The sequence below is a fragment of the Silurus meridionalis genome, chromosome 14 (assembly GCF_014805685.1).
Source record: "Silurus meridionalis isolate SWU-2019-XX chromosome 14, ASM1480568v1, whole genome shotgun sequence".
NCBI lineage: Eukaryota > Metazoa > Chordata > Actinopteri > Siluriformes > Siluridae > Silurus > Silurus meridionalis.
In genome coordinates this window covers 18,009,229-18,031,144 of record NC_060897.1, presented here as the reverse complement: position 1 = coordinate 18,031,144, position 21,916 = coordinate 18,009,229, and the positions used below count along the sequence as shown (strand labels likewise).

The 21,916-nt window shown below is 41.6% G+C and overlaps 3 protein-coding genes across 5 annotated transcripts; 2 read left to right on the top strand and 1 right to left on the bottom strand.

Moving 5' to 3' along the window:
- Positions 1–967: 967 nt before the first annotated feature.
- Positions 968–11,900, top strand: carm1 (coactivator-associated arginine methyltransferase 1). Of its 3 annotated transcripts, none has more exons than XM_046865942.1 (16): positions 969–1,190; positions 4,528–4,653; positions 4,958–5,064; positions 5,653–5,757; positions 6,398–6,508; positions 6,629–6,806; positions 6,887–6,977; positions 7,787–7,868; positions 9,289–9,374; positions 9,478–9,567; positions 9,687–9,824; positions 9,917–10,006; positions 10,139–10,251; positions 10,390–10,470; positions 10,932–11,000; positions 11,172–11,900. In XM_046865942.1, the coding sequence occupies exons 1-16, from the start codon at positions 1,049–1,051 to the stop codon at positions 11,306–11,308; spliced, it is 1,746 nt and encodes a 581-aa protein (XP_046721898.1). In that variant the 5' UTR covers positions 969–1,048; the 3' UTR covers positions 11,309–11,900. The 3 variants fall into 3 exon arrangements, with proteins under 3 accessions (XP_046721899.1, XP_046721898.1, XP_046721897.1); XM_046865941.1 differs by having other exon boundaries at positions 970–1,190; positions 10,390–10,488; XM_046865943.1 differs by lacking the exons at positions 10,139–10,251; positions 10,390–10,470 and having other exon boundaries at positions 968–1,190.
- Positions 11,901–13,035: 1,135 nt separating this feature from the next.
- Positions 13,036–18,016, bottom strand: yipf2 (Yip1 domain family, member 2). The gene is made up of 9 exons (XM_046865944.1): positions 17,842–18,016; positions 17,610–17,667; positions 16,927–17,078; positions 16,260–16,340; positions 16,082–16,169; positions 15,827–15,943; positions 14,339–14,505; positions 13,988–14,170; positions 13,036–13,720 (listed from the first exon to the last, which is right to left on the bottom strand). The coding sequence occupies exons 2-9, from the start codon at positions 17,632–17,634 to the stop codon at positions 13,628–13,630; spliced, it is 906 nt and encodes a 301-aa protein (XP_046721900.1). The 5' UTR covers positions 17,635–17,667; positions 17,842–18,016; the 3' UTR covers positions 13,036–13,627.
- A 418-nt stretch (positions 18,017–18,434) lies between these two features.
- Positions 18,435–20,011, top strand: timm29 (translocase of inner mitochondrial membrane 29). Its single transcript, XM_046865945.1, has 2 exons — positions 18,435–18,622; positions 19,204–20,011. The coding sequence occupies exons 1-2, from the start codon at positions 18,529–18,531 to the stop codon at positions 19,791–19,793; spliced, it is 684 nt and encodes a 227-aa protein (XP_046721901.1). The 5' UTR covers positions 18,435–18,528; the 3' UTR covers positions 19,794–20,011.
- The last annotated feature ends 1,905 nt before the right edge of the window (positions 20,012–21,916 follow it).

Genomic DNA, 21,916 nt, shown 5'->3' with positions numbered 1-21,916 from the left:
TCAAAAGAGATTATTATGAAGTATTTTAGTCATTCACGTCAACACATGCTCTTTTTACTGATGTATTAAAGTGTTCAAATGCTCCAGTAGTCCTTAAACCTGCAGTTATCAAGCCCGCTGGCAAAAGTAACATCCATTAGGGGATTGTTTGACCAAAATGTGTGAAAGATTTAGGCGGATTGGGGCTCTGATGTTGGCTTGTTGGAAGTCCCATAAAGAATGAGTATGAGTAGAGAATGAACAGTATGAACAGTAGAGAATGAAAAAGTGGATTCAATCCCAATAAAAAAAACATGGAGGATACACCATGTCCAGTACACGTTGCCCCTGTGTGTTTGGGTGTAAATAACATGGTGTGGCCTACTGTATAAGCTGAAATGACAATACGGCCACTTGACTTGATTTGACCGGCTTTCCAGCAGAGAATATTATATTACTTTTCAGTTACTTATGCCAACGTGTGCATTTTACGGATGTAAATTTGGGGCTTATGTTGGCTTGTAGAAATGTATCCCATACAGAATAAATATGAAGGTAGTGTGGAAAAGTGGCGAACTGGATTCATTCCCAACAACATCATGTCATGTCTGCTACACGAGGGGGTCCCCAACCCACGGTACCCAGAAAATAAATAATTATTGAAAAATTATAAGTCTAATTTACATTTTATTTACATTTCAATGACTATCTGCAAGGTGTTTTAATGACTGTGAAAATGACCTCCGTCTAGGCCACTTGTTACAGTCGCAGTTTTTTTTTCCCATCGAGTACACCGATTTTGCATTACGGTGATTTGAGTTAAATTTGAATTAATTAATAATGAAATCAAAGAATATGTGTGATAATGATATGATATACAAGTTATTGTGTAGTTGTATGCGACGCACCAGCTCGTGTGTGTGTGTGTGTGTGTGTGTTTGGGGGTGTAAATGGCGATGCGAGGCATAACTGATAGGGGGCAGTGGTGAGTCGCGCTCTTTTTGTGTTGTGCGCGCGCTCGGATGTGGCGTGCTGCCGCCAGCGGCTGTCTCTCTGCGCGAGCTCGAAGATGGCGGTGTCCGTGTTCCCCGGCGTGCGGCTCCTCTCTATCGGGGACGCCAACGGAGACATCCAGCGGCACTCGGAGCAGCAGCCCCTGCGGCTCGAGGTGAAGACCACGCCGGACGCGGCGCTTCTAAACCTTTCGAACAGTGAGTAAATAATATGCGGTTGCTGCTGCGGTTTCTCGTTTAGCCTTTGTGTCCGGGGGCCGGCCTGAGCTAGCCACGTTAGCCTAACGTGCTAGGGCAAATGAGAACCGCGCTCCCAGCCGCTGTCCTTCTGCTCTTACGCCGGGTAACATTACTCCGTCTCTCCGTGCTTCCTCTAACGAATCCACACTTCAACACCGAGCTCACATTGTGATTATGAAGCCCCTCAACACCGCTCTAAACTCGGCTCCAGCGCTTCTTCGGCTCATTTGGTATTGCACAGCGCTAGCAGGACTCGCTCTCAGGAGTTAGCTAGCTCATGTCTGCTCTCAAAGTCCTAAAAGTTGACTTTATCTACTAAATCACGTCTTACGCCATGTATTTACACTAATGCTGACCCGAACCGCCTCTCAGTGGTCACTTTTTTTTGGATTCCAGCACTCTTGAAGCTGCTAGCTAGCCGTGGCTATTTTCTTTCTACCTGCTTTCCGACAAATCACGCCTTTCGCTCTGGGATTGGTCAAAAAATCTGCGGAGTTTATTGTCCGAGCCAATCAGCGCACAGGATCAGATGAGCCCGCAATGGGGGTGATCTGGATACGGGTAGAGCTGATAAAATAAGATATATGTATAAATAGCTTGATGTTTGGTATCGATTAGATCCTGGGTAGAAAGTAATCCTATATTTTTCTTTCCTTTTTTTTAACGTGATAGATCTGTGATCGTTCACACTGAGCGAACAGGTTGATCTTGCGCGCGCGGCGCGGAAGGTCGCTGCACGCGCCTTGTGTTTTCCTGGAGCTCTTGGTCGACTGGTCGAGGATCGGAGCGCACCCGCGTGCGCGACGGGCGGCGGGGGTGGAGGTTGGAAGAAAACTCCGAGAAGAAAGCGGCCGAGGGATCCCCCGTAAGCTCGGTGTTGAGGTCGGAGGTGCCTGCAGCGCTCAGGCATTCAGCTTTGTTCCTTCCGGAACAATAGCATCTCTCCCCCGCCTCCCCTCCGGCCGCTTTTGTTCACACCAACTGATGCTCCTGAGAAAATGGTGCCGTAACCAAGCTGTAAACTCGAACCTCTACATCTACACCACAAAATCTTCCCAAAACCTCCCCGCCCCCCAAATTAATTTAATTTCTCAGGAGCATCAGTGGTCCTATTGAACCCTAGTAAATGATTTACATCTGTAATAATATTTTTTAGACATTGCTCATATTTAACTCTCTGATTCTTAGCTTTACTAAACAATGGGTTTCCTGTCTAAACATGGAGGAAATTTTAACGCCAGTTTCTGTTTCAGAGCTCCTATCTGATTTTCAATTCTACCCTTTAATTGGTCATAATGCCACGTTTCTTTGTGAACCCCTGGGAAAATTTCAGGAGGCCAGGTCACTTTGTTTTTCGGCGTTGGTTTTCAGATCGTTTTCATGCACACGTGATCACGCTCCTTGTAGTGCTTGTATCAGTGAACACTTCCAGGTCATGGGTGGAAAAAAAAACATCCACACTTCTTTGTACTTTGGATATTTCTTCATACTATTTTCAAATTGTTGCTGAGTAGGTTTTTAAACATTAAGTTCATGATGTATTGTGTGTGTCAAGTCATTTCAACCCTATATATCTGACGCAGTACACAGTGAAATGAGACAACGTTCCTCCAGAAACCCGGCGCTACATACGTCAACAGAGCGACATCACACAACATAGCTCTGTGTTTGGTTATGTAGCTCTAAGGATTAAAGTAAGTTGTCCTAGTCACATAAAAGCATCCGAGTGCAAACAGTGCAAGACAAATACAGTGCAAACAAACAACACAAGACAGTGTGGGACAAATACACAACACAAAATAGCAGCGACCAGTAAACCTATTGTATAAGATACAGTACAAGGTAAAAATGAGTGTACTTGTAAACATAAATGTAATGTTGTGCAAAAACAATAGCAGCAATCAGGAGGTGCAAAACAGCATGTAAACAGTATAATATGATTAATATAATATAGGTGGTGCTGAGGACATGGATGTGTACAATGTAAAATGAAATTAATATTGATTGTGTTGAGTTCAGGTTGTAACAGTTCAGTAACACACAGTTCTGTGTGAATAAAGTTGCAGCCAGTTTTCAACTTAATTTTCTTTTTTTTTTTTTTAAGAACAGTTTTAATGCGTTATTTATTTTACTCTTTGTTGATAGCAAAGTTGTACCACATCACATACACTATATATACAAAGGTATTGAGATACTGGACATTTCCAACCATATGTGGTCTTTTCATCAAGCTGTTAGAAAGTTGAAGGCACTCATATTTTCCCCTCACTTGAAATAGGATACCTAAACCTGTTTCAGCGTGACACTGCCCCTGTGTACAAAGCCAGCTCCATGAAGATATTTCATACATGGGTTGGAGTGGAAGATCTCCTGAACACTTTTGGGATTACTTAGAATGCTGGCTGCACCTCAAGCTTCCTCACCTTTACAGTACCTGACTTTATTAACACCCTTGTGGCTGAGTGAATCTCTGGAAAATCTAGTGGAACATCTTCCCAGAAGAGTGGAGTTTATAACAACAGCAAATTAGGACCAAATGTGGAACGGGAGGTTCAAAAATCACATGCCAAACTTTTGCTCAGTTGTCCACAAACTTTTGTCCATTTAGTGTAAGATTGATACACATAAAGAAATGTTAGCTAATGTTGTGCCTGTGGTGTTACGTGCAAATGCAAGATCATAAAAGATGATATTCTGTCTGGTTAGTGACTTACAGTACAAGAGCATTATGTATGAGAGCCAGACCTGAAGGTGAGCTTGTGATTCATCTGTATCCATGTGTGCTTTGTAGGTAAGAACTGGCACCAAATAAAACAACTCTCAGGGCTTTTATTTGATTTTGTTTTGCTGAGGGCTGCAGGTGTTAGGAGATTGAGGTTAAAATGGAGAAATGGATCCGCATGGTGAGCTTTAACCCTGGTGAATGCAGAAGTGGAAATCTCTGTGGCAGAAGTAAAGTTTGGTATTGTGTGTGTGTGTGGGTTTTATTTATTTATTTATTTTAATAAACCTCTCAGTGTAGAGTTTTCACCCATGCTTTTTAAAGCACAGGACCTGGTTCAGTATGTTGATGTGAGCTATCAATAGCGTTAAGTAATCTCGTATGGCATCAGGTTTTATCTCGGATCAACTGTCTTAAATGCTCGAAATGCTTTACCTTTATTTCCTTTCCAATTGTAAAGGGTGTGAAACCGAGTGTTTCTTTAAAGTGTGTGATGGATTGGTGGTTGGCAGGGGAAGTTTGGCCCCTGGTTTAATATAATGGCAAACCCTCTAACGTGTGATCTTTCTGCAGATGACGAGGCGAGCATGTTTAAGTGTTCGGTGTCACGGGAGACAGAGTGCAGCCGTGTGGGGAAGCAGTCCTTCATCATCACACTGGGCTGTAACAGTGTGCTTCTTCAATTTGCCTCCCCCACAGGTAACCTCTCTCCATCTGCTGGCCTACACACAGTGAAAATAAAATGCGTTCCTGGATCTTTCTTTGGAAAAGAGAAACCTGCTAGAACAGTGTAATTAGAGTTAGAAGAGCAATGCAGTCAGCTATTGTTGGAGTTATTACACTTCTGCATATTTGAGCTGAGTAGCTTTAACATGAAGCTCTGTAACTTGGTTCTAACTAAAGTTTATTGACTAAAAATTACACATCATATGACCAAAAAGCGTTTATTCAGCTACGTAATGCCATAGTCTGCATCAACTCTTGACCTATTTCTGCTTTTCAGATTTCTCGTCATTCTACAATCTGTTGAAGAACTGTCGTGGCCATGTGAACGAGCACTCGGTGTTCAGCGAGAGGACGGAAGAGTCATCTGCTGTTCAGTACTTTCAGGTGTGTTCACGCCTGGTAATGAGGAGACTGTGGGTTTGCGATTGTGCTTTACAGTGTGCTTGACTGGAGGATGGGCTGGAAAAATGCCTTTGTTATTTACACTGAAACACTACCCATAAATTTAAAGGAGTTTATTAAAAAACGCCTTCTCTAAAAGATATTTTGAGCTAAACCTTGATTGGCATTTACTATTTACTGCAGCCTGCTTTCGCTGACAACCATCACCAAGTTTTCTCTGTACATAACAGAGCCTGAGATCACTCCTTACTGTAAAATGTTTCTGTACTTATTACGGTCTTTCTTCGAGTTTTAACCCTGACCCAATTGTGACTTCGGTGCAGGAACACAGCTTTACTCTATGATGCCTATTCTTTTAAGGGTCCCCCAGAGAAGATGTGAAGTGTGTGTGATATTTTGTTCAACCTTTGCTTGAAGTGTCAGAGCATTGATTTGGACCTGATTGATTGTGGTTTCTACATTTTTATTAAGTAGACGGATGTTCTATAACACATGCTGTTTGTGTCCATGTGGGTCAGTGTGTGGAAATGTACTAAAGTCACCTTTTCTGCTTTTTCTGTTTGCTGTCAGTTCTATGGCTACCTCTCTCAGCAGCAGAACATGATGCAGGACTATGTTCGAACTGGAACTTATCAACGGGCTATTCTCCAAAACCATACTGACTTCAAGGACAAGGTATTTTTTCAGTTTATATTAAGTATAGTCACTGTCCACTGTGCACTTCTACGGACTAGCCAATCAGGTGGCGTTAGTGCAGGTCAAAATAAAACAAATATCTGATCCAATCTCAACCAAGTCATAAGACTCTTTCAAGAGTCTTCAGTCTGACCCACAAAAAAAGTATTATTATATGGAGAGACCCAGTTTAGTATATCAACAAAATGTTTTTTTTCTGCTGAGCAAATAAATCTTTGCTTCCTCTCTCTGACGTGTAGATGAACACTTGAGATGTACTGTATAGCTGCGGTAGCCACAGTGCTTCTTTCTTACATCGCCCAGCTGATATTTTCTTGTACAAATCTATTTGACTCTGATTTTACTTCTGTAAATTCGTGTCTGTGTAGTGCATTTGTTCTGCATTGCCGCAGATCTGCTGCCCATGCTCAAAAATAGCAGTAGACTTGCAGACTTTGATCTATCAAAAACACGTTATCTTTTTCAGTTTTAAAGATGTCCACAAAAGTCCTTGTGTTCTGAAATCAGTGCTTATTTCTGCACGAGGAATTAAAGATTAATACTGGATCAATCTCGTGGTTTGGATGCAGTTATTTTACACTCCTGTTTTTTTTCCTCTTCTCTGATCCTCTGCTTGTAGGTTGTGTTGGATGTGGGATGTGGCTCAGGGATCCTGTCATTTTTTGCAGCTCAGGCTGGTGCACGTAAGGTGTATGCTGTGGAGGCCAGCACCATGGCTCAGCACGCAGAGGTGCACCTCTTTACACGCACTTCTGTTCAGTCCATGTTATTGTAACCAAATATCTCTGCATAATCATCCGAGCAAAGTAACAAATGGTTTGGACGTGTTTGTTTTGTGTGCGTCCTGCAGGTTCTGGTGAACAGTAACAGGCTGACGGAGCGTGTGATTGTAATCCCAGGAAAGGTGGAGGAGGTCACACTGCCTGAGCAGGTGGACATCATCATCTCAGAGCCCATGGGCTATATGCTGTTTAATGAGCGGATGCTCGAGAGCTACTTACATGCCAAGAAATTTCTTAAACCAAATGGTTAGTAGAGAGAGTTTGTGTGTGTAGGGTGTTGTATAGTTTCCTGTAAATTGCTGACTTGTTTTTGCTTTGGATTTCAGGTAAAATGTTCCCCACCATCGGCGATGTCCATCTTGCCCCTTTCACAGATGAGCAGCTGTACATGGAGCAGTTCACCAAAGCTAACTTCTGGTGAGCACCTTCAGTGGAAATCTGTTGTTTCTCTTCCAACATCTTGACCACTGAGCTACCACTTCCACACTCACTCATAAACTGTGACTGACCTTGGATACCAGTGAATGTCCTAAAGTTATCAGTGTAACATTATTCACTGTACATTGCAACTTTCTGTATTTATACAGTATAATACTGTATTTTCATGCTCATTAATGAGTCTGAGATTGGCACTCATTTCTTCATTATGGTTTGTGCTTGCTGCCTGAGCTACCACTAATTGATTAAAAAAAAAAAAAAAAAGTCAAAAAGTCCCTGGTGTGTCCTTCCTTTGTTAAATCCAATTTAATAATGGAACAAAACAGCCAGTGAGGTAGTGTCATGCCTGCTCTAAAAGGAACCGATCTGACTCTGAATTGACCCAACTGCCAGATGTGATCCAAACATGCTGTGCATGGTTTGCGGGTCACATTTTTTGTAGGTGTGAACTGCTAAACTGAGCTGTGAGGCACAAATAGTTAAATGTCAGAGCTGCAGTGCTGCAGAAATGCCATATGTTCTGTTGCTTTATATATATTAATAGCGTCAGAAATTCTGACCGCATAAAGTGCAAGGTTGCACAATACAAGCAATGTATGAAGTAAACTGGCACATTTGCAGAAGAGTGCATGCAGGATCAACGAGGCAGCAGATTATAGGCTACAAAGGGCACAACGTGCTCTGGGCAGAAAAGCGCAGCAAAGGCAAAGTTGGTTGTGGTGCAAGAGGAGAGGATGCATTTAATGGATACAGTTTCATGTCCTAAAAATTCACCCTCTGTGTTTTAGGTACCAGCCATCTTTCCATGGGGTGGATCTGTCTGCACTGAGGGGAGCTGCTGTAGACGAGTACTTCAGACAGCCGATTGTGGTAAACAGAGTATTATAAATCATGGAGGCTGTGTGAGCGTGTGCATTATACAAATGGTAGGTGGAGGCAGAGTGGGAACAGGGAGTGTATGCTTGGGTATGTGTGGGTGCAGGCATATGCTCGTTCTCAGCAGTGTTGCTGGAGGGGCAGCTGCTGAGTTGTCACAATTAATGGGGCGACGTATTTGGGAGCCTGATATTTTGACTCTAAGAATTTAAGAGGGCTTATTGAAAAATGAGTTTAACCCAATATAATTTAACTCGTGTATATAAAAACGACTTTAGACAGAAAAGCACGCATTAGACAAAAAGCATAAGACATAAGACTTGTATAAGAACATAAGTTTAGATGAATTTAGCTATAATAACCTGTGAAATGTGAAGCTTATTGTATTAATAATGGTTTGTTTATGACTGCAGAACAGAACTATTATGCGGCTATAAAAAAAAAACCCATTTGGAAAACGGACTTCCTGTCAGAAATGCTTGTTTGTGTTTGGATGGATCCTCGCTATTTAACAGACACACACTGGGCCACCATAGTTTTTAGATGAAGATTTGTGAACAGGGTGGGAATTAGGGTGTGGGGTGTAGGTTATAACAAGCATTTTTTATTTTGCCCAGATTCGCATTTCATAATTTTGTATTATTTTCATGTATAAATGTGAGTGGAGTAACATTAAATGGCAAACATGTTTAGAATTTAGTCTCCAATTATGAGACTTTCATACTTAGAGCAGATAATTCTCCATGCTATTTTGGAGTTGTGTGGATTATTATTTTTTGACTTTGGGTTGCTCATTGAGTTAAAACATTGGTCAAAAGTTTGTGGACACGTGAACATAGAATTGGTCTTTGCTTTTTAAACATGAACATACCATTCCACATTTAGTCCCCATTTGCTATAACAACCTCTTCTAAGATGAAGTTCTGGTAGATTTTGTGAAGATTTGAGCTCATTTAGACCATGATTTAGGCTGAAGGGGCACAAATCAGGTACTAATGTAGGTGAGGAGGCCTGGGGTTGACGTGCACAGGGGCATGGTCATGCTGGAACAGGTTTGGGCCTCCTAGTTCATGTTGAGGGAAAATGTAATGCTACTGTTTCCAATTGCATTCTATATAATTGTGAGCCTTTTAACTTTGTAATAAAGGTTTGGAGAAGAACCACATAGTCAGGTTGTTGTCTATATAATCAGTATTTTTGAATTTCTTTAAATTTGCTTTGTGGTGGTGTCAGTTGTTAAAAGAAAAACTTAAAATATTTTTGTAAGCACACTAAATACCATGGAACTGAAGCAAACATTTCTCTTGTTGGAGATAAAAATGAGAATGTGAGCTGTAACGTGCACTTTGCATTTCTCCTTGGTCCATATGTTCTAAATAATGCTTTTTTTTTTCTCCTTTTTTTTTCTTTTTAGGATACGTTCGACATCCGAATCTTGATGGCCAAATCAGTGAAATACACAGTTAACTTTTTAGATGCAAAAGAGGAAGACCTTTATAAGTATGCTGTTTCATAATTGTTGGTTTGTATTCGTTCTATCATTCAGCCATTATTTAGTTTCATGACCTGGTACTTGAATGGTATTTTGCTTTTCTCCATTCAGGATAGAGATCCCCTTCAAGTTTCACATGATGCACTCAGGGTTGGTGCACGGCCTGGCTTTCTGGTTCGACGTTGCATTTATTGGATCTGTGTAAGTTCCGTGATATTTCTCATTATTGCGTGACAATTTCAGTACAGGAAGAAAAATCATGGTTTTAAAATTGGAATGAGCCTCAGGAAAACAACAAATAAAATTCTATCTCCATACAGGATGACTGTGTGGCTCTCCACAGCGCCCACCGAGCCACTGACTCACTGGTATCAGGTGCGCTGCCTGCTGCAGTCGCCGCTCTTCGCCAAAGCTGGAGACACCATGTCGGGCACGGCCGTGCTCATCGCCAACAAGAGGTTGCAACGCTATTTACGGTTATTTCTAGTTCCCTGTTTCTCAGGACATAGTTTTATTTTAGAGATTCATGAACATTATTTCCTTGGTCTAGGCAAAGCTATGACATCAGTATTGTTGCTCAAGTTGATCAGACCGGCTCAAAGTCCAGCAACCTCCTGGATCTGAAGAACCCCTTTTTCAGGTGAGATGGTGCATTTCTCTTGGATGTGCATTAGTTTGAGGAAAATTCACTCGTTTGTTTAAAAGCCAGTTTAAACAGACCTCAAAACAGGATACACGGTCTCATATTTGTGTTCCATGTGGTTTTGTATAGATACACAGGCAGCACCCCTAACCCTCCCCCAGGCTCACACTACACCTCCCCTTCTGAGAACATGTGGAACACTGGGGGGGCCTATAGCATAAGTCAAGGCATGGCTGTGTCAGGTAACAGACACACACACACACCTTTTAATAGTGAATACTGGACTGTGTGAAAGAATTAAAAAAAAATTGTGTAGTATTTTTATACCCCAGATCTTATGATCTTATTCATATCTCCACCCCCCTCCCCTCCCCCCTCAGGAATGCCAACAGCTTATGACCTCAGCACTGTCATAGGTGGCAGTGGCTCTACAATTTCCCACAACAACCTCATCCCCCTTGGTACAGACACGCATGCACGTACGGATATGCACACATCTCACACACCATCAAATCACACAGACATTCTATACCATCTATGACATTCTAACATCTATGCCATAGGATGGCAACTGTGTTTGGTTACAGGGAAAACCTCTCATAAGCCAAAAAAAAACGAGGGGGCAGGAATAGGGTCTTTTTGCTTTTTAAAAAAATCAATAAATATCTAATGAAATAAATGGAAGAAATGCTAAACTAGTGGTATTTAAAATCTCATCCAAGCAACATGCAGAAATAATTTTTATTTGTGGGGTGCCTCTGGGAAGCAATTATAATTTTACTACTAAGTTTTATAATGTGCAGTGATTTATGCAATTATTATTTATTGATATTTGCGAATATGGCTTAGAATAGGCCATTATTTATTCAAAACCTTTGTAGAAACTTACAGAAGGTCCTAAATGTTTCATCTCTTTTCACAGTGAATACAGGGATTGTGAATCACACTCACTCCAGAATGGGCTCGATCATGAGCACAGGAATTGTCCAGGGTATGCATGTCCTTTTTCTCAATGCATCTGCTACATAAAGTATCCTTAAATGAGGCAGCTGTTCTTTGTTTTTTTTGTTTTATTTTTTTATTTTTTTAAACTGTAGAGTTTCCAGCAAGCAGGACTTTCTGCTCAATTGACATTCTTTTCTCTTTTATTTTTTTCTCTTAGGAGCTACAACCCAACAGGGTCCTACCAGCAGCAGCACACATTATCCCGTCACTAACCAATTCACCATGGGCGGTCCTGCCATCTCTATGGCATCGCCCATTGCCATCCCAAGCAACACGATGCATTATGGGAGCTAAGGCCCCTGCCTGCTACCCCTCCCTTTTGCATGTCCAGCCTCCCAAACTGACCACAGCCTAAACCTGATTACCAAATCCAGTGCTGCAGCATCTGACTGTCAACCCCCACCCCCCCCCCTCTCTCGTCTCGCTGTATATTCGTATATAAATATATAAACCTCTCTCTCTTTCTCCGTTCCCCTGGTCCACCCCGTCCTACAACGCCAGCCTTCACTCTGCCTCGGACAGCTCCTTCTCAGTAGTGCAGTTCCAGGATTAGCCACAAGGAGGCAGTGGACTGTCTTGAGCTTTGGGGAATTGACAGAATGTTCTTTGCAGAACAGTTTTTAAAAAAAGAAAAACAAAAAAAGCAAATACATATCAGATGTTCATTCATACAAGAGACACTCAATGAAATGTCAATGATGGACCGTTTGTAAGAATCTTGAGATTTATCGCAGGGCTGTTATGCTGTTTGATTTGTCTAGTTTCCGTTTTTTTGTTTTTTGTTTGTGGGGTTTGTTTTCCCCTGCTTTTCTGCTTCCTGTCAAATTGTCGAACAATATCAAGTATTGGCATAAATATAGTCTTGGGCCACCTTGACCTTTCCAAACATTTGCAGTGCAGCTGGATTTCCTCTCTGGTGTCCAGGAACATTCAGGAATGATCACTGCCTGTAGAAAAGGTAGTGTAGATGGATATATTATTTTTAGCTCATTCCATACCAGAACCCCCCCAGCCCCCGTTTAAACAGTGCAGCCCCAGATGTGCGCAGCTAGCTGCTTCCCCGCAAGATCGGCACAGCAAGGCTATTGAAACCGAACGATGTATTGAGCTAATAACCATTTGAGGACTCTACTGTACCAGAAATCTGCATTCATACACTCTCCAGCCTTCCAGGCACGATGCTAGAATTCTAGGATCGGATCCCACGAGGCATCAGTCATAGTAGGGGAATGGAACCGGACATCAGGCTCTTCACACATACCCATCCATCGGTTACTGGAGCAGGACAATTGTTTGGATCGGCAGGATCCTAGTTTACATCCCCCAAACCTTTCTGTTTGACCTGTGTCATGATTTTTATTTCCCCCTTTAATGTATTCAAAGGTCACCCATCAAACTTCTCTGCCCCCTTTTCCTGTCTCTACATCTCCTACCTCCCCATGCTGGGCATTGCCTAGAGAAAGACTTTTGAGAAGGTATGCATTGCTTCCAGTGACCCATTTATATATAGATTTTCCCTTTTTCTTTCGCCTTCGATTTGATTTAGAAACTTTTGTTGATGTCCTGTTAGTTTGTAGAATGAACCCCTTTTTGGTTTGATCCTTTTTTTTTTTTTTTTTTTTCTTTTTCTCATTTCACAAGAAAAGCAACCGACACAAAAAAAAGAAAAAAAAAAAGAAAATTAAATGTTGGAGACTTCCCTATAAAGTGTAGCTTCTTGTGTAAAAGAGGCCCAACACTCCACATTTGGGGTTTTTATATTTCTGTAACCAGAGTGCGTTAACAATCATTCCCCATCCACCACTTCTCTCCTACTAACCACAGAAAGTTCAAGACATTTGGATAGGATTATCAATGAAAGTTGCGTTAGAATTGGTATGTTTTACTGTATGTGGAAAAATAGTCGTCTGCATTTTTTTTCTTCAGTAAGCCTGTTCCAGAATTAGTAATTAGTGTATTAGCATAGTAGTAAGATATCGATCTGACTGCTCTGGTGTACAGCACTGACAGGCCACACGGAATCACATGTTAGAGACTTTATTTAAGACTAAGCCAAACTAAAAAAAAATAACGTATTTTCTGCAATAATGCAGCCTCCCTGATGCCTTTTCACGTATGAACAGAATATTTTTGCTGAACAGTGTTCAAACCATTTTTTCCCCTTCCCGAATTTCCTTTCACAAAAATGAACAAACACCAATATAAATCACGAATGCCTGTAAGTAGTTCACCTCTGTTCACCAGCAGATTATAGAGGACCAAATCAGGGTCAGGTTAAGGTGAAGGGCGACCAAGATATCATTTCTTCCACAGTTCATTCACCAAGCTTTTATAACTGAGCAGAAAATGTCCATATCCTTTATAAAGAACTGAAAATTCACATGAATTTACATTGTATATTAACAGGACATACTGAGGTGAGTATGAGTATCACCTAAGCATAGAGCTGTACACAAGTCTCACCTGTTTATGTGGAATACATGATACTCTGAGTAAATTAATCCTTCCATTTTGTCCAAAGAAAAACTCAAGTCTAGGAGTTGTAGCCATCTCCATATTGTTTCAGTAGTGCATTTATAAAAATAAAGGGGAGAGGGTCAGCGTGTTTTCCCCCTAAGACTTGCTCATTTGGCTGGTTTGATTGACGCTAGGGGAATTCGTTGGAGAGCTCGATGGAGGTGGCATCACACTATTGAAGAAGTACAACTGCAACAAAGATCAAAAAAGTTACAGTGATGATGGGTGTCTGTGAGGGTTCATGCAACAAGACAAAAACAGATTTTAGATGCTGAAATTTGAGCCAGAATGCAGTTTTTGGGTTCCCTAGAAGTCAAGTACAAGTCAAAAATCTTCCAGACTCTTAATGTGTAATCTAACCGAGCTGGGTTTGGTTTTAACACTAAACTCTATGCAAGGGTTAGGGTTAGAAACTCATGAAGCAGGAGTTAGTTTATTATATATGAGCATAATCACCTTGCAGCCAATCGCCAGCAGAGCGTGGAGCAACATGATGGCCACCATAACTGAAAGAGCCGTCGTTCTGGTGTCGTCTCGGACCGCTGGCCAAAAGGTGATGACCAGCACCGAGCCGGAGACCACCATGGCAATCAGAATAAAGAACCACCGCAGCGATTCGTATGGAATGATCCATAATATCTTAAAATAGAAAAAAAAATGAGGGTCATTTCATCGGGTTTACAATGAAACGAGCCTCCTGTGGAACTGAAATCCAGTTTGGGAAACTCTATACATTCATTTTACATGATGGACACTGTCCAAGGGTCTTTCCCAAACAAAAAAAAAGGCCAAAACGGTCGAACTTACCGAAGTAGGAATGTAAACGAAGAGAGAGTAGCCGTACACACACACCGTCTCCAGAAAAGAGTAAGCGCTCGTCTGGCGGGAAGTGTTCTGGCGCCAAGTCATGAAGCCCCACACCAGCAGAGGTACGAGCCACGCATACAGGAACACCGCAAGTGCAGCGATCGTCACTGTTATACAGAAATAAGGCGAGTACAGTACAGTACAACGTAACAATTTCAATCTTAGTAATTAATGTCAGGCAAAGGGACATTGACTCTGGAGTGGGCGGGTCTATAGGAGTTCCTCCAGTACCCTTCTGCTGTTCCTTATCAGATTTCAGCCACCAGAGAAAATGTTTATTATAGCCAAGGATTATCTGCTAAATAAACTTAAACTTCTAAATGTGAGGTGAATCACAGCTTTAAATGAATTACTATAGAAATGATATGCATGTGCACGATCTAATCTAAGTCGTATGCTCTTAGTCCAGGACTCATCATAAACAGTGTTACGTACTTTTAAAAAAAAAAAAAAAATGATGAGATTGAGTATGTACATGTCCATTTAATTGTTTCAATTATTTAATATTTGTAGAAAGGAGTCTCCAGTGTCAGTATTTAGTCACTAACAGTAGATTTAGGTTTTATGGTTTTATTACTTTTTCACACAAGGGGGTCACCAACCTTTTAAAACTGAAAGCTACTTCTTGCTTCTTGGGTACCAATTAATGTGAAGGGCTACCAGTTTGATACACAGAAGTCAAAATAACACACACGTTCTGAAATAACAAATTTGCTCAATTTACCTTCAATATGTTATTAATAATTAATGATATTCATCTATAATTTAATAGTGTCATTTTCAAATTCACACCAACAAAAAACATTAGATGCAGCTCACTGGTAAGTGGCACTATAGTGAGCTATTTTTAAAAAAAAGGCCCACGGGCGTCTCATGTGGTCCTCGCAGGCGACATGTTGGTGACCCCTGTTTCACTATATCGGCAAAGTGTATACAAACGTCTGAAGCCTGAAATCTTTTCTTGATTTGAACTAGGAAACCCAAACCTGTTCCAGCATGACGATCCCCCTGTTCACAAAGCCAACCCAATGAAGATATGCTTCACATGCATTGGAGTGGAAGATCCCCTTCGAAAGAACTCTAAACCCTATTGAACACCTGAGAAATAAACTGGAATGCTGACGTTCTCCTCACCTCCATCAGTAAATGACTTTACTAACACCCTTGTGGCTGGAAAATCTAGTGGAACATCTTCACAGAAGAGTGGAGGTTATTAGAACTGCAAATGGGAACTAAATATGGAATGAGGTGTTAAAAAAAACGCATACATCTTGTGCCCACATAGTGAGAGGCTGTTGAACGTGAAACAAAATGATAAATGTTTAAATGTATTAGAAGAAATTTTTTGAAGGTGTGATGTGAACAAACCCCTGATGGCATTATTTTATACCGGAATCTTTTTTTTTTTTTAGCGAATATCCGTCATACCTTTGTGAAACTGTGGTCTGTAGTGATATTGAGGGTCTCCATGGTTCCACAGAAAGTTCGACAAGTTCCCACTAATGGCCACCGAGAAGACAAGGGACACGCATATCCAAAATGGCCCTGTGAGTAAAGAAAGTGTTGCAGATTCATTAATAATTCAGGTGGATATTTCAGCTGATTTATTTTTGGCTGCGAATCATTTGAAATGCTTGAAAAGAAAAAGCCGACACTTTTTTTTCCCCCTTTGTTGTTTTTTACCGTACAAATCCGGGTTACTCCGAATGTGATGTTTGACAAAATTCCGTCCCGGGAAAGGTAGTAATGACCCTTTGATCCTGTTCAAGACCTAAACCAAAGAGGGGAAAATAAGGAATCTGGTGGATTTATGCATTAACTTCAGACTGAAAACACTTCAGAGTGTCCCAGCGTTCCATACCTGGAAGGTGTCCACATTGAAAAAAGACTGATAATATTCAAATGTCCAGAAGCCACCAGTTTGCTTCTCGCCTTTGAGTAACTGCAAATAAACCACAGGATAAGTGATCACCATCCGGTCCTTCGCACTGGGTGTTAGTGATGTGAAGATCAGATTGTTTTAGTGACTTGGTTCTTAGAATTTTGTTCATCAAAACGAACGAATCTTTCTTTGAATCGTTTAGTTCATTTCGTTCCTTTGATTGGAAATCAAATAAAATGTTACATTTTCAATAAGCAGAACCACCAACACGTCTACATGCAAGACCTTTGACTACAGTTCCAAAAATTGATGTGTGTATATACCTGCATAGCGCATATCCGAGTCACGTGAAAAATTATCCAACAACTCGGACCAGAGGACTCATGAGATGAACAACTCAATTGAGTAATGCACTGCATAGTGTCTATGGGATTCAAGTGATAACTTGACTTTGGACTACTCAAGAACTACTCAATTCTGTTTCCTGTGCATAACCTACAGAGATTTTGCGATGTGCCAAGTGGAAAATGAACGAATCACTCTTCGAGTCGACTCGTTCATCAGAGTCACATTAAAGACTCGTTCAAAATGACGACTCTTTTAGAAACTCTTCATGACTATGGAGTGTGTGTATTAGGTTCGTCACCCCAGAGCTCTCCTGCTGGTTCTCCTCTTCGTCAGACAGGTTCAGACGGACATCTGAGGCAGATGCAGCTGCTGCAGCGGTGCCGGGAGTGGACAGGCTGATTGTGGAGGCTCCCGGGTCGGCAAACAGAAGATCTGCAGCCTCCTCGAACTCTGGTACAGTCAGTAGAGGAAAGCAGACATTTAAAGCTACATGATCACACATACAGGGCTTTTTCTTGCTTTTTCCCCATTTTATACTAGTTCTCTTTTAGAAGAATAGAGACACTGAGTCTATGGCGCGTTCTATGAATTGAAAACGTGACCGGATGGACAGATTCCTTGCTATTCACTCATTAATGCCGACCGTACCCAATATACGCTCATGGACACCTGACTATATTACTCATACGTGCACTTTTCCTGATTTACTTCCTATTTCCCACTACAATATTCACCCTTTCTTCTGGACACCACTCAAATCTGCTACGAATCAAGTTCATCCCAATGGGGTTGAGGTCAGATCTCGTTTGAGGACGAGTTCTACCATGTGGCATCCTCGCTTTGTGCACAGGAACATCTCGCCATCAGGAATCAGGCTGACATATGGGTGTGATTGTCAGGTGTCCACAAACGTTCAATGCATCCTGTTGTGTGTATGGCCAAGAGCAGGCCTCTGGCCACTATGACTAATCCAAAACCCACCTTGAAACTTCAACTCATCAGCCATGGTGTGAGATCAGGACAGGGTGATCAGCAGTGACTGTGAGCAGAACATGGTCAAGTCAGTGATGGAATCAAGTAAATAGATAAGTTGACACCCGGAAATATCAATATCAATACAAATAATGAAACATCATGATGAGGTTTTTCAGCAAAGGATCTGCTTTGATCCATCAGATCTATACACCTCACTTCTACATGATCAGTCCCTCACCTGAGCAGCAGTAAAGCCGGTCTTCTCACCCGACCTTCAGCTGGGTGTCTCTCAAAACTCTCAGCTAGATCCAAACACTCATCACTTTAGAAGGTGAAGCAAACAACGCCATCAGTCTAATAACATGGGCTTCACATCTGATCTGCTCCACGTCATCTACCAGCACGTACACTTCCGGGGTGACGACGTGACGTGAACACGTGACCGATCCCAGCATGTTTTTTTTGTTTTTTGCTTATTTATTTATTTCTGTTTAGGACACCAGCACATAATGTAAAACTACAATATTATTTTATACGCACTTTCTTCTGTTTCATTTACATATCATTATTTAAACACCGTAGAACCAAATGGTATCCACTCCACGTCCAGGTTTTTAGTTAACACTAATCTTTATTTAAATAGTATAGTAAAAAACACAAGTTTTGTATTAAAATAATTACATTTTAAAGTGCAAACTACAACGTTAAAAATTAAAACCAAAATATTATAACGTGCGTTTTACGTGTTCTTCCGGATCGATGACCCGACTAATGGTTGAATCTCAAACGCCTGTATATTAACTTCCTATGTGCACTAGATATTCAAAAAGATGAATGGGACCTGCACCCTACGTAGCGCCCAGTATGTCCACTAGATGGCGATTTGGCTTCCGTCCCGGACGCACGCTGTGACTGAGACGCTAACATGGCGGCCTTGAGGAGGTGCTGCTCCAGTGTAGCTGCTGCTGCTGTCAAGAGCAAGGGGACGAGATGGGAGAGACTGTGGGACAGCCGTGCAGGTGACTTTATATCTAGGGTTATAACAAGATTTATTTTAAAATATATTGATTTATTTATTTGATCGATATTCACATCGGTTTTTCCTCCTGTCGTCCTGTCTGTCTCTGTCATGTGCAAGGCGTTTTCCCGTCCCGTATTGTTTGGGGCAATAATACGATAAAAACTTGGAAGAAAAAAAGTAATAAAAATCTATATTTTATAGCTTATACAATTTGACAGTTTAACTAGTTTTCAGCCAATCGGATACCCTCTAGAAACAATAAGCCCCGCCCCCAGGTCAGCTTTTACTCTACAGTAACAGCTCAGTTGCAGCACACGTGACTTTTCCACAACTTTGTTTTTCCAGCTTTTTCCTGGTTGAAAATAAATAGTTGGTTTTAATTTGTGTGGATGAGGGTGATGTGTGGTGGTTAGGAGGGCTTTTTTTATTTAATTGTTTTGGGCCGATCAGTGGTGGCTGGGGGTGTGACATGTTAAACACTATTGTGTAAACCAATCTATAAAGTGAGAATCTGGTGGCCTTTTCCAAAACTCAATATGCCAGACGAAGGTGTAAGCTAAATTCTTGTCTGTTTGGCAGGTGTGTGGTGCCGCAGTCTTCTGAATGATTACAAGGAGGCGTGCCGTGAAATATTTGTTGGAGCATATGAGCGCCCTTTGAAAGCCAGCCTTTACGCGGCTTTGCTCGGAGGCACCTACGCCTGTTGCTACACCAACCCGGATGAAACTTCCTTCCAGGCACGGATACTAGAGACCTCCAACCAGCTCGCCCTCCTCTCTCCGTGGATCCGTAGCGGCACGTCTGACGGGCACGTGCAGAGCTTGGCCAAGCTGCGCAACGAGGGCCGTTTGCGACACATCAGCCTGGGTATCATCTCATTGGCATACGAGGCCGACTACGACCCTGAGTCCAGCCTGTACGAGGCAAGGTGCTCTGCGCTTTACGTACCCTGGGCACAGTTGCGAGAGCGGGTGCTGGACGTAGGCTTTGCAGGCCGTTGGTGGGTGTTGAAAAAAAAAATGGAGAACTATGATATAAATGAGGAGGAGTTCAAGTATCTTCCGCCTGTCCTGCTGGCCACAGCCCCGCCTACGGTACAGGAGACCGAGAGAAACGAAAGACTGCACCAGGAGTCCTTGAAGGCACTGGTGATTGAGGGAGAAGAATAGATGGGGGAGGGTAGCAGGTGAAGGAGAAGAGAGCAGTACACAACAGAACATTTGGTAATGTGAACAGTTCCTGATTGAGACCTGTGGACATGTCCTGTATGGTCAAATAATTTGATGTATAATGGCCTAAGAGGACGTTTCTGAAATATTTATTGTGGTGAAACATAATGCTGTTTATCCGTTTGTCTTGTGAGAAAATGAATCTTTGGAATCTTTGACCCTTGCGCTTGTTTTATTTGGAAAAACTGGTCAGAAACTACTTTCAGATACATACCATAATTTCCGGACTATTAAGCGCACCCATATATAAGCCACACCCACTGAATTTGACAAAGATTTTTATTTTGAACATAAATAAGCCGCACCTGTCTATAAGTCCACACTGAAATCTTGTATCTTGTATCGGCTTGTATCTAAACAGTAGCCTACCAAGAAAGTAATTGTTCACCATCTTCCTCCTTCCTTTCACAACTATTTCTCTCGAGAGTTTTTCTTTTGGCATCGTTGTGTGTTTAAAAATCACCACCGGTGAAGCTTTTCTCCCGATGCCGTGCAGCTCAGAACACAGGTGAAGTGTTTTTTCATGACCGGTTGTTTTCAGCGTGACGAATGATTCGCATTTCCTGCATTTCTGAGTGAGCGGCCGGTCAAATGTCAGGGGAACATCATCCATATTTATGATGTGGTGCGGCCCGATTCAGTGGGAGCGCATCTGATTTAATATAAAGAGTTTCATTGGTTCACCTGAACCCGTTCTGCAATTTTATTGGTTTAATGTTATGGGGCTCAGTTTTTTGGCTTGAAGCTTGTGAAACCAGGAAAAAAACAAGGAAAAATCCATAAATTAGCCGCTTCGTTGTATAAGCCGGTTCAAAGTGTGGAAAAAAAGTAGCGGCTTATAGTCTGGAAAATACGGTACATCTTAACATAACTCATTGAAGACCTTTCTCACAGAAATACACTCTATGCTAAGATTGAAGGCTGTTGAAATATTCTTAGCATAGTTACAGCATGACACTGACATTACAGTACATGGGGATTCAGGTAAAAAATTAGATAAGGACTAGTTATATAAAATCCCTTTCTTACAAACAGACGAATGCCATGTTAAAAAAAAATTATATAAATTTTTGCCATATTTGCCTCTGCACAGCTCAATTGGGTGTGTATATGTCACTGAGATTCTGGGCACGCGGGAGGATTCAAATAGTGAACAGAATTTTCGAACAAAACGATCTGTACATGGCCCAAAATATGTCTATTAAAATTACCGGTCAGTGTAAATTCTGCCTAAAAACTATAAGAAACACAAAACCTCCAAGCCACTTCCATGCCACCCCAATAAGTCTTGTGCAATTGTGTGCCTCCAAATTTGCAGGTAACAGATTAGCAATAAAGCACAAATGATTTCTCAGGTAGTTTATGACATTGCAGGTATCGGGTACCAAATTATGTGCACCCAATATTAAGTTCTACACTGCCCTGATCTGTCACCTAAGGAAGAATCTTCTTCTGCAATCCCAGTATCTGATCTCAGGTAAGAAGAAACACAGTCTCGGCTTAATGAAGTGGCGAGAACAAAGAGCATGTAATCTGAAGAACACCATTCATTCCATCTGTGAAACATGGTGGTGGTAGTATCATGTCCAACAGAATGATGCAACAAAATCACTTAAAGACAGGAACGTGGGAATATTGCAGTGGCCTTCACAAATCCCACTAAAAATGTAATGTGGACTGAAATGTAAATGAGCAGCAAGGCCCTCAGACTGGTCGTGTGAAGAGGAATGAGCTAGAAATTCCAAACTGCTGTGAGAAGCTTGTGATTGAAGAAGCATTTCTCAAATCAAAACAAATGACATACGAAAGCTGTTATCTACTGACCTGAGAAATCACAGTCAGTGTGTGTTGCTTTAAACAGAAAATCACCAGCAGTCATACAGTACAACGGACAGAATCCAGAAGAAATTCACTGCCTGTGAATGAGCCTTTATGCATCTTCCATCATTTCCTGCTCACTCGCACACCCACGCTGTTTTTTTCAAATGGTAGGTATCGATCCCGTGGCCCCTCGTGCTGCGCTGGCTCTAATTTCTGATCACTATCCGACTGAAAAGGATTGA